Source organism: Rhincodon typus, chromosome 28 (assembly GCF_021869965.1).
Source record: "Rhincodon typus isolate 14 chromosome 28, sRhiTyp1.1, whole genome shotgun sequence".
In the NCBI taxonomy this organism is placed as follows: domain Eukaryota; kingdom Metazoa; phylum Chordata; class Chondrichthyes; order Orectolobiformes; family Rhincodontidae; genus Rhincodon; species Rhincodon typus.
Window position 1 is genome coordinate 23,986,778 of NC_063359.1, and position 16,960 is coordinate 24,003,737.

General features: G+C 40.3%; 1 protein-coding gene across 1 annotated transcript in view; it reads right to left on the reverse strand.

Annotated features, from left to right (window-relative positions):
• Positions 1-5,412: 5,412 nt before the first annotated feature.
• The window catches only part of LOC109927287 (WD repeat-containing protein 38-like), a 53,420-nt gene continuing 41,872 nt past the window's right edge, over positions 5,413-16,960 (reverse strand). Inside the window, exon 8 of the mRNA XM_048613377.1 lies at positions 5,413-5,577. Coding sequence (XP_048469334.1) covers positions 5,413-5,577 — 165 coding nt within the window. The remainder of the gene's footprint in view (positions 5,578-16,960) is intronic.

The window sequence follows — 16,960 nt, forward strand, 5'->3', positions numbered from 1 at the left end:
TCTTTTCTTGAGTTAGAAATTCTTCTTTTCAGAGCCTTTTGAGTGTTTGTTTTCTTTCAGGACAAAAGAGAGAGAGAGAGACCTCTCCTGTTTTGCAGGCTTTTTGATGTCTGAATGTAATTACTCCCTCTTAGTTCGATGACAAGCTAAGAAACAAATGACATTGCTAGGTATAGCCTATGGGTCACCATAAGTGGGAAGGATGTTGAGGAACAAATTTGCAAGGAAATTACAGAGAGGTCAAAAATGGTAGTGTGGTTATTGTGGGGAACTTTAATTATCCAAGTATGGGCTGTAAAAAGTAGTAATGTAAAGGGCAGAAAAGGGACAAGAGTTTCTAGAGTGTTCAGGAGAATTTTCTGCAGCAATATGTTTACAGTCTAACAGGAAAGAAAGCACTACTAGACCTGGTTCTTAGAGATAAAGTGGGGCAAGTAGATCCAGTGAAAATGGCGGGACATTTGAGGGTTAGTGATCACTGTATTGTCAGGTTTAGAGTAACTATGGAAAAGGATAATGAACAATCCAGAATAAAAATAATTAACTGGGGGAAAATCAATACAAATGGAGTCAGAATGGACATTGGTGTCAATGTCTAGCAGGAAAAATAAAACTTTGCAATGCACTACTTTCAAAAGATAAGATGGTTCATGCATAGTCAAGGTATATTCCCAGAATCACAAAGTGATATGGCACAAAAGGAAGCATCAAGCCATTGTGTCTGCAAATAGGCATCATAACTCAATACCATTCTCTTGCCTTTTCTCATTCACTTGCACGTCGATTCTAGTCAAATAATTATCCAATGCCTTCTTGATTGCTTCAACTTAACCTGCCTCCATCACATTTCCAAGCATGGCATTCCAGGTCTGAAGCATCCATTTGTGAAATAAAAATCTCACATCACATTTGCTTCTTCTGCAAATCAGTTTAAATCTGTGACCTCTCAGGAAATATTGGCTAATCAGAGCAATAGTACTGATGTGATGTGCACGGACTTCCAGAAGGCATCTGATAGCATGTTGCATGACAGACATGTGTGCCACATTAAAGCTCATGGAATAAAATAACAGGGTCAAACAGCAACATGGATACAAAACTCTGAGTGACAGGAAGCAGGGAATAATGATTAATGAACGTTCTTTGGACTCAGGGAATGGGTGGATGGGTGGCTGATGATGTTCAATGCACAGAAGTGGGAGGTGATACATTTTGGTAGGACGAGCATGGAGAGACAATATAAAATGAAGAGTACAAATCAAAAAGAAGTGCAGGTACAGAAGAACCTGCATGTATATATATCATTGAAGGTGGTAGGGCATGTTGAGGGAGCTGTTGAAAAAGCACATCCTAGGTTTTACTGATAGGAGCATAGAGTACAATAGCAGAGAGGTTATGTTGGGCTTGTATAAGACACTAGTTTGACTGTGGGGCATTCTGAAGCGGGACAGTGACAAGACAAAGGTCATGGTACATACGGGTACCAACAAGTAGAATGAGGAATGAGGTTTTTGATCAAGAATTTAGGGAGCTAGGACATAGACTAAACAGCAGGACCTTAAAGTTGGTAATCTCTGGATTACTCCTGGTGTCACATTCTTGTGAATACAGAAACAGGAGAAAAAGCCAGTTGAATGCATGGCTCAAGAGTTGGTACAGGAAGGGAGGTCTTAGATTCCTGGATCACTGGGAAGGTTTATGGAGAAGGTGGGACCTGTACAAGTGGGATTGGATTGCACCTGAATCAGAATGTGACCATCATCCGTGTGGGTGGGTTTGCTAGTCCAATTGGGAGGAATTTAACCTAATGCAGCAGGGGGAAGGGACACAGAGTGTTAACATATAAGGAACACCACGTACTTTAGTAAAAGGGCCGAGACAGAGGGAATTCAGCAGTGTTAAGTTTCGAGGAAGTAATGTCAGGCTGGATGACTTCTACTTTGCTGCTAGGGGTAATATAGGTAAGACAGATAAGTTAAAAATATTGGAATGACCTCTAGTTTGCTGCTATGAGTATTATAGGTAAGACAGATAAACTAAAAGTATTGTTTGGCACATGGAATTGCAATGTTGTTGTCGTCATAGAGATATGGTTGAGGGAGAGGGTATAGGATCTCTAGGCAGGACAAGGAAGGGTGTAAAACCTTCCCAGTGATCCAGGAATCTAAGACCTCCCCTCCTGCACCAACTCTTGAGCCATGCATTCATCTGGCTTTTTCTCCTGTTTCTGTATTCACAAGCATGTGACACCAGGAGTAATCCAGAGATTACCAACTTTAAGGTGCTGCTGTTTAGTCTATGTCCTAGCTCCCTAAATTCTTGATCAAAAACCTCATTCCTCATTCTACCTATATTGTTGGTGCCCGTATGTACCATGACCTTCGTCTTGTCACTGTCCCGCTATTAATTAAGGAGTCACAATATTAATTAAGGAGTCAGTTAGTGCAGTAAGGAGAGATAATATCTTGGAAAGGTCTTCAAATGAGTTTTTGAGAGTAGAGAGGTAGGAATTAAAAAGGGCAGTCACACTGCTGGGACTGTATTATGGGCCCCAAACAGCCAGTGTGCAATAGAGCAGATATTTAGACAATTCACTGATGTGTGTAAAAACAATAATAAAGTGATTAAATGAGTGGATTTCATCTTCCTCAACATTAATTTGGAAAGTTTTAATGTAAAAGGTTTAGTGGAGATAGATTTCTTGAAATGTATTCAGGAGAGCTTTGTATATCAACATATAGATTGGTCCAACAAGGACAGTATTCAAGGTGGTAGTGGGATAGCATTTTAACGATATAGAGCACAACACCACATATTTTGTAATAGGAAAAGAAAAGGATGGTCTGCAAAAAAGGATTTTTAATTGGGGGAAGGTAGATTTTATTAAAATAAGACAGGATGTGGCCAAAATAGACTAGGAACAGTTACTTCTCGATAAATCTACAGGTGCAAAGTGGGCGACATTCAAAATGGAATTGTTGGAAGTATAAACTCAACATGTTCTCTTTAGGGTGAAATGTGGGAGTAACAAGCCAGAGAACCGTGGATGCCTAGGAATGTTCAGGACTGGATAAGAAAGAAAATAGAGGCCTTTAACGAGTATAAAGGAAGCAAATCATTGGAGGCCTAATGAAGTACAGAAAGCACAAGGGGGGATCTTAAGAAAGCAATAAGGAGAGCAAAGAGGAGCATGAAAAAAATTGACAAATAAGATTAGGGAGAATCCCAAGATATTTGATAAGTGTTTCAAGGGGAAGAGGATAACCATTGAAAGAGTTGGGCCTATTAGGACCAAGGGGGTAATCTGTGCATGGAACTGGAGGACATTGGCAGGCTATTAAATGAGTAATTCACATTTATTTTCAGTTTGCAGAAGGAGGATGTAGGTAGAGAATTCAGGAAGAGTCGCTGTGAGTTTCTTGAACAGTTTGACATAGGAAGTGAGCAGGTATTAGAGGTTTTGGTGGGCTTAATGGTGGTGAAATACCCAGGTCCAGATGAGATGTATCCCAGGCTGCTATGGGAGACAAGGGAGGAAATTACAAGGGCTCTGACCCAAATTTTTAGTTCATCTCTGGCCACAGGTAAGGTGCCAGAGTACTAAAGATGGCTAATCTGGTTCCAATTTTCAAGAGGGTGGTAAAGATAAACCAGGCAATTACAGATCAGTGAGTCTCAAGTCAGTGGTAGGGAAACTACTGGAGAAAAATCTGAAGAAAAGAATTAGTCTCCACTTGTTTTGATCTGGAATAGTCAACATGGCTTTGTCAGAGGGAGGTCATGCCAAACAAATTTGAATGAATTTTTCAAGGAGGTGAATAAGTTTGTAGATATGATTGATGCAGTTGATATGGTTTATATAGATTTTAGCAAGCCTTTGACAAGGTCACATATGGGACACTGATATAGAAGATAAAAGCATATGGGATCCAGGGTAATTTGGCAAGTTGGATCTAAAATTGGCTTAGTGATTGGAGACAGACAATGGATGTAGAAGGCTGTTAGTGTGACTGGAGGCCAATGTCCAGTGATGGACCACTAGGATCAGTGTTGGGTCTCTTATTGTTTGTGACATATGTAAACAATGTGGAAAAAAATGTGGAAGGAATGATAAGTAAGTTTGCAGATGACATAAGATTGGTCAGGTTGTTATTAGTCAGGAAGAAGGTCTTAGATTACAGAAGGATATAGACAGAATGATCAGATGGGTTTGGATGAGCACTTGAAATGTTATAACATTCAAGCCTGTGAGCCAAGTGCTGGAAAGTGGGACTAGAGTAGATTTTGATTAGTATTTGTTAGTCCAAACTTGATGGGCTGAAGTATGATTCCGTTATTCTATAATACTGTAGCACTTCCATCAGTACTGCCTCATATGACAACCCAGAAAATGCACTCAAATATCTGAAGTGATACTTGAACCCACAACTTTCTGACATTGAAAGCAAATTGCATTTTACAATGTGAGATGAATGTACAGACTAAAGTCATGACAATAGAAGACAATATTTGTAATTTGGGAAGGTTATATGCTCATTTGTTTTCCCTAGGAAAGTACTTGATGGCATTTGTTCAATGTGGCAATCCTGAAATCCAAAATTTCTTCTGTAAGGGGTTAGAATGTAAAAATGTCATGTTTTGCCATGAATTCACCCAAATTTGTAAGGATTTTACACTTGCAGTTGAATTAATTAATTAATACAAAGTATATTTTAATTCTAATATCAACGCATACATGATTGCATGTTTAACAATAAAATTGTTTGGTTGAGTAGCTATTACAATATTATTTAGAAATGAACAGATTTCTTTCAGTAACCCACTTGATGTTGGATTGGTGTTGCATCATCTATGGTGATAATAGATTCATGTGTCTTTGTTATTGTCAGTATTTAATCGGATGTTCCTGCAACCAGAAGGGTTTCAGAAGGAGAAAATTGGCAACAGAAGATGAATTCCAACTCACACTAAGAAAAGAAAGAAAAGATTATCAATCTTCAATGAAGAAAATTCACTGTTCAGATGAGAACATGAACAAAGTTAGGAATTGATGTGTTCTATACTGATCTCATGATTAAAGGTTCATTAATTTTGCTGGCGGTGAGGAAGGGGAGTGAGAATTGTCAAACATTGGTGAATCTTCTATTATAATAATCTCAAACTGAGGCCCAGATTACATTTAAAGCCTTTTTTTTCTAAAAGTGCATTTCTAATCAGTTCAAACTGACCACTGAATATCTCAGTAGCAAACAGTTCATATCAAATAGATTCAACAAAGACATGGACGTTTATTACCTTAAGGATCTTCTTGCACATCCCATCTTCACAATCCCATGCACGAATCTATGAGAACAAGGTGAGAGGGAGTCAGCCTTACTGTCTATGAACAACAAGAATTCCAACACAAGTCAATCACTTCATGTTCACCATCTCATCTCCTGCTGCTGTCGCCAGAAGAATTGCATCTCTGGAGAATGATAGAGCCATCACCCGGGCACTGTGCTCCTTCAGAATAAAGATCAGGTGTCCATTCCTTGAATCCCATACACGTACAGTCTTGTCCCAGGAACCTGAAGCCTATGAAGCAATCTGAAGTTAGATCTAACAGAACAAATGTTTTGAGAAATAATTTGTAAAATTCTCATTTGGTAGTACAGATCTTGAGTATTGTTGATAAGAGATACACCGTCAAAGCAGTTTACATCTTGCTCTCATCAGGACAAAATCACAGGAATGCCAAATCTCAGAGGGGGCAGCAATTTATACTGAGTGAGAAGAAGGTACTGATTGATTGGCAGCTTGACTCTGCATCAGGGAATGGCTGCTCCCCAAGAAAGTTGAAAAGGCACAATGCGGACATGTTTATTCTGTTTATAAAGAATAGGAGTCCTGTGTCTGAATATTTTCTAGCACACTTAAGTGAACCACACAATGACCCCAACTGATTAATATTAAGTCAGAAGTCAGATGACACCAGTTTATAGTCCAAAATGTTTATTTGAAATCACAAGCTCTGAAAGTTTGTGATTTCAAATAAACCTGTTGGACTATAACCAGGTGACGTGTGATTTCTGACTTTATCCACCCCAGTCCAACACTGGCACCTCCACATCATGATTAATATTAAGTTGGTTGTTAGTGTAATTGTTATCAAAATTTGAATTGTTTGGCATGTGTGGCCCAATTGAAAATCACATCTTGGCTGAAATTTAATGGCAAGCATCTTAAGTGGTGTCACAATACCAGGAGCGTGTAATCTCATGTGAATTTGTGCTTTTCACTTCATTACCTATACAAAAAAAAATGTTGTGTGGGTGACTTGATGAATCACATGTGATGAACAAGGAAATTCTTGCCACTTGTGGGACATTTTGGTGTTAAACATTCTGGCACCATAATTAAAGACCAGTGGATACCTCTTCATTCTCTGGGAGTCACTGGGTGATGGTTGGCCCCAGCAGCCAAGAAATGCCTGTGAAACAGCAAACACTGGCAGCCAAGGGCAGAGAAACTGCCTGGAACTGCTGCTGACTGGTGTCATTGACAGAGATGACATCCTCTTCTCCAAGAACCCATCCCATCAAACCTGTCTGGCCTGATAGCAGCACAGCAGTGTCAATGGCTCTCACAAGTGGGACTGCAAGCATTACAGAAAGAAAATTATTGATCTACTGCATTCCGCAAGGTTGGGGGACACTATCTTCACTGTTCCTTCACATTCACAAGAGCATCGCTCAGTCTAACTCTATCCCTGTCCAGTCATCTCACAAATAGCCATGGACTGTGAGCCTCAGCATTACATGAAGGATGTGCACTCAAATGATCATGTCCATCTCATGCTCTCAAATATCAATCCTTCCTGAGCACTGTACTTCCTACTCACTGGGGACACCTCACCACTTTCAAAGCTATGCAGTCTCACAAATTGCACATACATCCATTCTTGTCACACTCAATCCTTCCTTTTATCTCAGCGCAGGACAATCTGACACAATCATGTAGAGAAGTCCCAAACGTCGAGATCCTCACTCACTTTGAGGAAGAGATTATCCAGCTGGTGGAAAGACCTGGACCATTGCTGTGGGGTGGAGAGACATTAATAAACCACCAACCTAATAAGCAACCCTGCACTCTGCTCTTTCTGGGATGAGCATAAAGCCAGGCACATTGTCCTGTATAATCTATTCTGCACCTTCACCAACTAATTCTCTTTCTTCTCTTCTGCAGGCGTCAGCACCAAGTTCAGCACAATAAGTCATAGCCTGTGATTCTCCATACCAACACCACATCTGAGGATTTGAACTTTTGACATACTAAAAAGCTGTTCACCTGCACCCTTCAGCAGCACAGAGATTATCATTTCAGTGGGTCCAGTGGCTGGATTAGACTTGGGGGCACAGTCTGGTGATCACATCAGTGACGCACGTCCAAATCTCATGGAAGAAGAAACATCTGCAGCCTCTGATATTCACAGACCAAGCACTAGCTGAGTCCCACGTAGAATGTTCTCGTGTACTCAGTTATTAGTAATCCACAGACACAGTCAAAGGACCATATGTCCCTGTGTCAGGGCCCCTCAATCAGCTGAAATCAAAGGTATGGAGGATTTAAATCATGTTTTCAGGTGGTTCTGGCAGGCAAGCGCCTGGTGTTTCCATGGAAAGCTAGCAGCCACCTCAGAGACACAAGTCCAACAGAATTCTCAATGTCTGCTGAATATGTGCTTGGACCTGCACTTATCGCTCTGACCATGAGAGTTCAGCATCAAAAGCAAAGCCAAAAGAGGGATTAGGCACCTTCTCCTCACTCCGAGTGCCCCTTCTTCTCAAGGAGATAGGGTAGTGCCAGTGGGCACCTACAGCGAGGACGACTGGCTGACAGGAACACCAGAAGCTTCATCCTAGGGCACATCTCCTCCACCCGTTTAACAATTTATTGTAACGATGGAGCTGGATTAAGGGAACGGATCTACACTTTTCAGCCTATGGTAGTGCCAGCATTAACAAAAAGGATGCTCAGACATTGCAAGTGTTCAATAAAGGATCATTCCATCCTGAAGTACAGCAGGGAGAGTGAGGGACTAAGGTACAAAAGGAACAGTCTCAGGATGCGGGGTAGCATATTTCATCAGGAGTGGCCTCCCTGCTGTGACTCATTAATCTGACATAAGGACCATTTCAACTCAAATATGTGGGTGCACAGTCACAGAAGTGCCCAGTATCACAGCTGCTTTAGCACTAACTTTGGCCCAGGGCAAGATTTATTCATGTGTTTTAGCTTTTACAAAGGTGGGGGGGTCAGATTCACAGCTGAAAGGAGAAATTAAAAATTTTATTGTACAGATAAGTCAAATTGAAAACAAACTCAACTCCTTTAGGAATTTGGTATGTACAGCAAGCGAAGCACTGATAATCAACCATACAACTGAAATATTAGCAGGGACAGAAACCCCAGCTAAGTCTTCCTGGAAGCAAGTGGCTCTAAGGTTCACCATTGCCTTGTCCTCCTCTCTGATGAAATTTATCCTGGTCCATCTCAGGCAGAAGAAATATGTCGGTAGGAAAGGGATTTCTGTTTAGTTTTCAATTTCCTTGGAAAACTTTGTTTATTTTCTAATCAGCTTATTCAGAGATGTTATTACATGGAGGTATTATTACACTGTTTAGGTGTGAATTGAAAGCAGATGGTTATTATTGATTAATCATGGGATTCCTCATATTGGAGTAGCCATTTGGTGGCCTTACAATCTGACCATGAACTCCACCCACTTTCAGAAAAAACATTACTCATTCCACCCACTTCTGTCAAAATCAAAAATTACTGCACAGTTAATTTTCAAATTACTATGGTGAGGTTTAAAATTTATGTTTGCTCCAGTGATTGGGAAAAGGAAGTTAGTTCTGGTAGTTTGTATAATTAACAAGATGCAAATCAATGCTGATCATCTCTTTGGCACCAACTGCTGAGAAAGTAGTCCCATCACCTCAGGATGGCAGATTTAATTACAAATATTTACATCAACAGGAAGAATCTGATTTTTGGACTTTCGCCCAATTAAGTTATCACAACACTTTAGGGAGTGGAATATACTCTGTGTTCTGCAATCACTTTATTCTTGTTTCCACTTGGTGTTTACAAATAACCTTTCCAACATTGGTCATCACAAGTATGGACCAATCTGACTTCTTTCAAGCGTTCACCCAGGAGAGTTGAGGGAAATTGTAGGATTTGTAATATTAATCTGACTAAGATCAAGTAACTTAGTTTGGACTAAAAAAACTAAGAACTGATTTTGCAGTAGTTTTTAACAGCAAACTTTTAACATTTGATATCATTACCCCTCTGAAATTATTGAGCATAATTTGAGATCAAATGTAAGCATTGTTTAATACAGAAAGCCTGCAGTGGCAGCCTGTCATTCATTTCTCAGTCACAGGCTTATCTCCTTCTGTATGCCAGACTGTCAGAAGCCTATCATCAGTGAATAAAATTCATCAGGTGAGAACAACTCTACTTCCACTCTCACATTATTTTAGATGGTCTGTTTTCAATCAGGTAACTGACTTAATAATTACTGCTGGACAATAGAGTCAATCTGGAAAAATTACTTTTATATTCGTGGAATGTAAGTAAACATCTCAATTGTGATCAATTTTTAAAATATTTTTGATTGTTTCTCATGATATTTCAATGTTTACCTACAGCCCATGTGTATGTCTCAATCTTAACTTTGTTCTATTTAACATTTTTGCTGATGATTTGATTTTTGCACTTCTCATTCCCAATTGCTGTCTGTGAGAATTCTTTAGTGGAATTAACCACTTGGACAATGTGATAACATTACTGCAGTTCCATCCTGGAATGCCCATTACAGAACTACAATCCACTGCAAGTGAGAAATGTAAAATTCTTTTCATAGTTCTCTTAGCAAGGCTTTAGGTCAATAGCGAATGCCCTTTCTTTGCCGTTCTAACCAGATCAACCCCTAGTTCACGTGCCTCAATTATCATACCACATGGTGGATCCAGCTGTTGAGGTAATAGTCGTTTCTATATTTCCATTTCTGTTTCACTTCTACAGTCAGCTTACCAGCATCCCAAAAGCATAAAATGCGACACAGCTCACATTGCCCTTGTGGCCATGCAAAACTAATTCTTGTCTCATTTTCCATATCTTTCACACTCTGACTGTACAATCCCAGGATCCAGTGGCCTACACAAACAGAACAACACCTTGTTCAAGGGAATCTCTAAGATCCAACAGTAAATCCATGTCCTGATTTTACAAGAACAGATGTAGTTAACAATCTGGCAGTTTCAAAATATATTTCTCACCAAAAACATTCAATACTTTAATTAATAATATTACCATTTGGTCTTTCGGGAGCACCTTAAAATGTCCTTATCAATTTCAATGTACTTAATTGTATTTTCTTCATATTACGATGTGTTGAATTGTAACTTTTTCATATTCCAATGTTCTTGCTTTTTCCCCATGTCAATTCTGTGCCCTAGATGTGGTTCCTGAGGTTCACTCATCCTCCGTTACCTCACCCATTTTCACAGGTGGGTACAGATAGCGAGTGTTGTTTGGCCTTTGTTAAGGATGAATTATAGCTGAACACAACTCTGTCCAGATCTGAAATCCTTGCTAGACACTGGGAAGGTCCCAAAAGACTGGCAAGTAGCTAATGTTGTTCCTCTGTTCAAGAAGGGAATTAGAAATACTATAGACTGGTGAATCTCACATTAGTGGTTGGGAAACTATTGGAGAGAATTCTTTAGGGACAGGATTTACATGCATTTGGAAAAGCATGGCCTAATTAGAGACAGTCAGCATGCCTTTGTGTGTGGCATATCATGTCTTACTAACTTGATTGAATTTTTTGAGGAGGTGACAAAAGTGATCAATGAGGGTGGGGTGGATGTTGTCTACATGGATTTTAGTAAGGTTTTCAACAAGGTCCCTCATGGTAAGATCATCCAGAAGATTAAGAAGTATGGGATCCATGGTAACTTGACTGCTTGGAGGCAGAATTGGCTTGACCATAGAAGCAGAGGGTGATGGTGGAAGGGTATTTTTCTGGCTGGATGTCCATGACTAGTGGTGTTCTGCAGGGATCTGTACTGGGACCTCTGCTGTTTGTGATGTATATAAGTGACTTGGATGAAAATGTAGATGGGTGGGTTAGTAAATTTGCATATGATACAAAGATCATTGGAATTGTGGATAGTGTAGAAGGTTGTCAAAGGTTCAGAAAGATATAGATCAGTTGCAGATATGGGCAGAGAAATGGCAAATGGAGTTTAATCCAGGTAATTGTGTGATGCTGCACTTTGGGAGATCAAATGTTAAGGAAAAGTATACTGTTAATGGCAGGACCCTGAACAGCACTGACATGCAGAGGGATCTTGGGGTTCAAGTCCATAGCTCCCTGAAAGTGGCCATCTAAGTAGATAGGGTGGCAAAGAAAATACATGGCATGCTTGCCTTTATTGGTCAGGGAATTGAGTACAAGAGTCAGATGTCATGTTGCAGTTTCATAAGACTTTGGTCAGGCCTCACTCAGAGTATTGCATTCAGTTTTGGTTGCCACATCACAGGAAGGATGTGGAGCCTTTGGAAAGGATACAGAAGCGGTTTACCAGGATGCTGCCAGGATGAGATGGTATCAGCTATAGGATGAGTCTAGAAAAATTCGGGTTGTTTTCTCTGGAGCGGAGGAGGCTGAGGGGAGGCTTGATAGAAATGTACAAAATCATGAGATGCATAGGTAGGGTTGACAATCAGAATCTTTTTCCCAGAGTTGAAATGTCTAATACTAGGGGACATGCATTTAAGATGAGAGGGGGAATGTTAAAAGGAGATGTGAGGGGGCAATTCTTTACATAGAGAGTGGTAGGAGTCCTGAAAACGCTGCCAGAGGAGGTGGTGGAGGCAGATACAATAGGGGCATTTAAGGGACTTTTAGATAAGCACATGAATATACAAGGAACGGAGGTATATAGACCAAGGGCAGGTATAAGGGATTAGTTTAATTTGGCATCATGTTCAGCACAACATCGTGGGCTGAAGGGCCTGTTCCTGTGCACTGTTCTACATTCTATGTTCTATGAAATCGTCACATCTTACAGTGGTGGCCAATGGAGATCATTGTCAAGTGGGAGATCTGACTCTGTCGTCAGCAGCTTCAAGTTGATTAGTTGAATGTCCATTTCTCTCTCCACTTCTAAACGCCTTGGAATTCATATGCATTCCATAAACTTTTCTTCAATCCTGCATTAGGGTCCAACAAGCACTCTTTCATTCCTTTTATCTATTTTTAATTCTTCCCCACCTTTCACCATTATTAAAATGCTTTTAGTAAAATTCATTGAATGGAACTAGGCTTTGCTGGCAAGACCAATATTTATTACCCACCCTAATTACGTACGAGGTTGGAACAAGAGTAGATTTTTCAGCACCTCAAGCCTACACCATGATTCAATAGGATCATAGCTGATCTGATTGCAATCTCAACTTCACATTCCCACCCATCCCTGATAACCTTTCACCCAATTACATGCTTAAAATCCACCTACCTCTGCCTTAGAAATATTCAAAGATTCAGCTTTCACTACCCCTTAAAGAAAACAATTCCATAGACAAGAGGAAAAGAGAGAGAAAAGAAAATTGCCTCATCCCTATCCTAAATGACAGACCCCTTATTTTGAAATTACCCTTGACAATGAGTTGGTAAAGAACCTTATTGAGTTACTACAGTCCGATGACAGCGAAGGAACAGCAACACCTTTCTAAGTCAGGATTGTGTGTGGTTTGGCAGGAAAGTTGCATGTATTGGTTTTCCCATGTCTGTTATCCTTTTTCCGAGGTGCTGGAGGGGCATGTTTGGAAGATCCTATCAGTGGGGAACATCAGTGAATTCCCGTCAATACAGTGTGGAGCTGGAGGAATACATAAGTTCAGGCAGCATCAGAGGAGCAGGAAAGTCGATGTTTCAGGTCGGGACCCTTCATTAGGACTCAATGAATTCCTGCAGTATATCTTGAAAATGCTAACACCACTATCACTGTGTGTAGGTGATGGAAGGAGTAAATATTTAAGGAATTGGAAGGAGTGAATATCAAAGGTGGTAAATGGAATTCCAATCAAGTAGACTGCTTTGTTCTGTGGGGTGGAGAATAGGGTTAGAGGGTGTAAGGATGAGGTGTGGTGTGGGGAATGGGGTGAGGCATGATGGGGTGTGAAGTGGGGAATGGGGTAGAATGGTGTATGGTGTGGGGAATGGGGAGAAGGATGTTACAGACATTTCAAGGATGGAGTCAGTTTGACTACGGCATATACAATTGGAGAATTTATCTGAAAATAGACTGGATTGTGGTAGTGTAAAAAACAGCAAGAGGCAAGTATTCTAGCTCCTGTTCAGGAAAATTCCTACAGCAGTACATATCTAGTCCAACGAGTAAGGGAGCACTGCTAGTCCTGGTGCTTAGAAATGAGATGGACTAAGGCGGTCAAATGTCAGTGGGAGAGCGTTTAGGGGACAAGAAACATAAGGTGATGGCCTAGTGGTATTATTGCTGGACTGTTAATCCAGAGACCCAAATAATGTCCCGAGGACCCCGTTCGAATCCCGCAACAACAGATGGTGGAATTTGAATTCAATAAAGTATCTGGAATTAAGAATCTAATGATGATCATGAACCCATTGCCGATTGTCGGTAAAACCCATCTGGTTCACTTTAGGGAAGGAAACTGCCATCCTTACCTGGTCTGGCTTACGTGTGACTCCAGACCACAGTAATGTGATTGGCTCATAACTGCCCTCTCGGCAATTAGGGATGGGCGGTAAATACTGCCTAGCCAGTGATGCCCTCATCCCATTAATGAATAAAGGTTTAGAAGGCCTCTTACTGTTTTTTTAAGAATTACAAATGAAACACTTTCATTCAAAAAAGACTAGAAGTGTAGAGCCAGCAATTATAGAGCAATCAGTTTAATCTTGATGGTTGGGAAACACCTTGAAACAATTATTCAGGATACAATTAATAGTCTCTTGGAAGAAAGTGGGTTGATTAGGAAGAGCTAGTACAGATTTCCTAAGGGAAAATCATGTTTAACTAACTTACTGGAGCTCTATGAAGAGATAACAGAGGCTGTTAAAGAAGATAATGCTGTTAATGTGGTGTACATGGACTTCAAAAAGGTTTTGTATACAGTACCACACAACAGACTTATGGAAAGATGCACAGCTCATGGAATAAATGGGATAAAAAATTGACAAAGGGATAAGAGATAAAGAAAAATAGTTAATAGTTATATTTCTGGCTGGTGAAAGGTTTGTAGCAGAGTTACCCAAGTGTCAACTAAGAACCCTTGCTTTTCCTGATATATGATAAAGATCTAGGTCATGGTGTGCAGGGAATAATTTCCAAGTTTTCAAATAATACAAAACTTGGAAGCATTGTAAGCTGTAAGGGAGACAGTGTAGAGCAACGCAAGGACATTGACAAGTTCATGGAGTGGGCAAATAATTGCCAGATGAATTTCAATGCAGGTAGTTGTGAAATGGATACATTCTGGTAGAAAGATCATGGAGTTAAAGTATTATATAAATGACCTTATCCTGAAGTGTGTGAAGGAGTGGAGAGATCTTGTGAATTTGAGCAGAAGTCACTGCTCAGGTGGAGCAAGCAATTAATAAAGTATGCTGTATCTTAGGCTACATTAATAATGGCACAGAGTACAGGAGCAAGGCGGTTACACTGGACCTGTGTAAACCACTGGTGATGCCTCAGCTGGACTATTGTGTACAGTCTGGGTGCCACACTATAGGAAGAATGTGAATTTATTGGAGAGAGTGCAGAAGGGGTTTACAGAGGATGGCTCCAGAGAATCGGTCAGAATAGATTTGAGAAGTTGGTACCATTTTCCTTGGAGGGGAGAAGGTTAAGTGGAAATTTGATAGAAAGTTTCAAAATCGGGAGGGGTTTTGCTAGAATAGTTAGGGATAAACCATTCTTTTGTAAAAGGATTAAGAATGAGACGGCACAGATATAAGTTAAACGAAGCAAATGTGATGCGAGAAAAACTTTTTAGGTCGCAAGTAATTAGGGTCTGGAATGCATTGTCTGGAAATGTGGTGAAGGTAGGTTCAATTGAGGCATTCCAGGGGACATCAGGTGATTACTTAAATAGAAACAATATACAGTGTTGTAGGGAAAATACAGGAGAATGGCGTTAAGTCCTAATGCTCATTCACAGAATCATGCAGGCATGATAAGTCAAATGGCCTCTTTCTGCCCTGCAACAATTCTGATGACTCTGATTTTGTGCCACTCGGGCACTACCAGATGAGCCAGCAGTGAGAACAGTTACTAACTCACCCAACTGAAGCTTCGTATCAAAGTAAAACCCGGGCAGAAATAAGCAATGGTTGGAACAGTGTAGCAGGGTGGCAGTCGTGGAGTAGGTTGTTGGGGGGGATGAGGAAGGGGGGAAGTCAGCAGCAGGAGAGGATTGACTTTCCACGGGCCTCCCCAACCTCCCAAAGGCAGGGCCTTTGTTCAGGCACTGAGTAACACTTAATGAGGGACTAACCTTCCCTGGGAGCCCACGAGCTCGTTACATTCTCCATTTGGTGAACACCCCACTTGACAAGGTCCACACTGTGGTATTATCAACAGTAGCAGGAGAAGGCTATAAGTGAGTATTAATTGTTCTGAAACCTCCCTGCCTCATACTTAATCGGAATAGTAGAAGGAAGCTGGCAGGGTCCCTACCAGTGCCAAATGCCAGATTAAATGCCCGCAAATCAAATACTTAAAAGGGGAGTGCACAGGTTTCTGCCCACTTCATAGGTATACTGTACATTCATAAACAATTGCAATGATAAAGAAAAGCTAGTTACCAAATGTTCGCCATCGAGTGAAAAGGTACAGGATTTGATGACATTCTGATGTCCAGAGAAAGACTTCAAACGGATACCAATCTACTTAAATAAAAAGATTACATTGAATAGTTAGGCCATGGTTATACATTGACTGTTACTGGAACAGTGTAAAAATAACACTCGCTAATTGTTTTAGTGCGATACATAACATGGAAACTATGATAACTGATACCTTCGTCAAAAAAGCAAACTAAACTGTCTATTATTACAATTTGAACATCACTGTCATCCTTTATATGATAGAGTAATAAGTACCATTGTCTTGTGGTTTGAAAGAAATAAAATTGAAAATTTGAATTTGCAGATTCTGTAGGGCAAATCCTGGCATCCAAATATAGATTTTAAACTAATTCAGTGTAGTGATTTGAACCAGGTGGATCTTGTTGACTATGAGATCCTTAATTGCAGTTGTTAACCTGGGCCAATCAGGGAGCTCTGGCTGATCAATATTAACAGGAGATTTAGAATTGCTTCCTTTCAGGGGACTGATTCTGAGCTGGCTGGCTACAGCCAGTGTACTGTGCACAACTAAATAAAGGGTGACTTGGTGATGGGATACCGGCCTCTGTGCAGTTAATTCATTCCATCACAGTAAGATTTAACTGTACAGAATGAAAATCAGATTTTTGCAACTAAGCAACTCTTGCCAGTCTCACACTCAGATTTGAAACTAAATAAGTGATTAGATTACAGTTACACACCCCTATAATCAGTCAGAATGATTTACTCTTCATCAATTGGCCAGTCTTCCACTGAGACTCTGTTGCTCCGGATCAGTTTCAGACTAAATCACCATCCTGCAGAAAAGGCCATATGGTGGACAGGGATATTTTGGGGAGTGAAAAACAAGGAATATACCATTAAAATGCTCATTGGCTCCAAAGGTAGGGTATAACCAATGGGAAGGGAGTTAGATAGTTAGATAGAAGAATAGCAGTATTGATTTCCCAGTTATTTGGTTTGGAACTTGTGAAGTGAAATGATTAATGTGTCTGCGTCCCAGATATT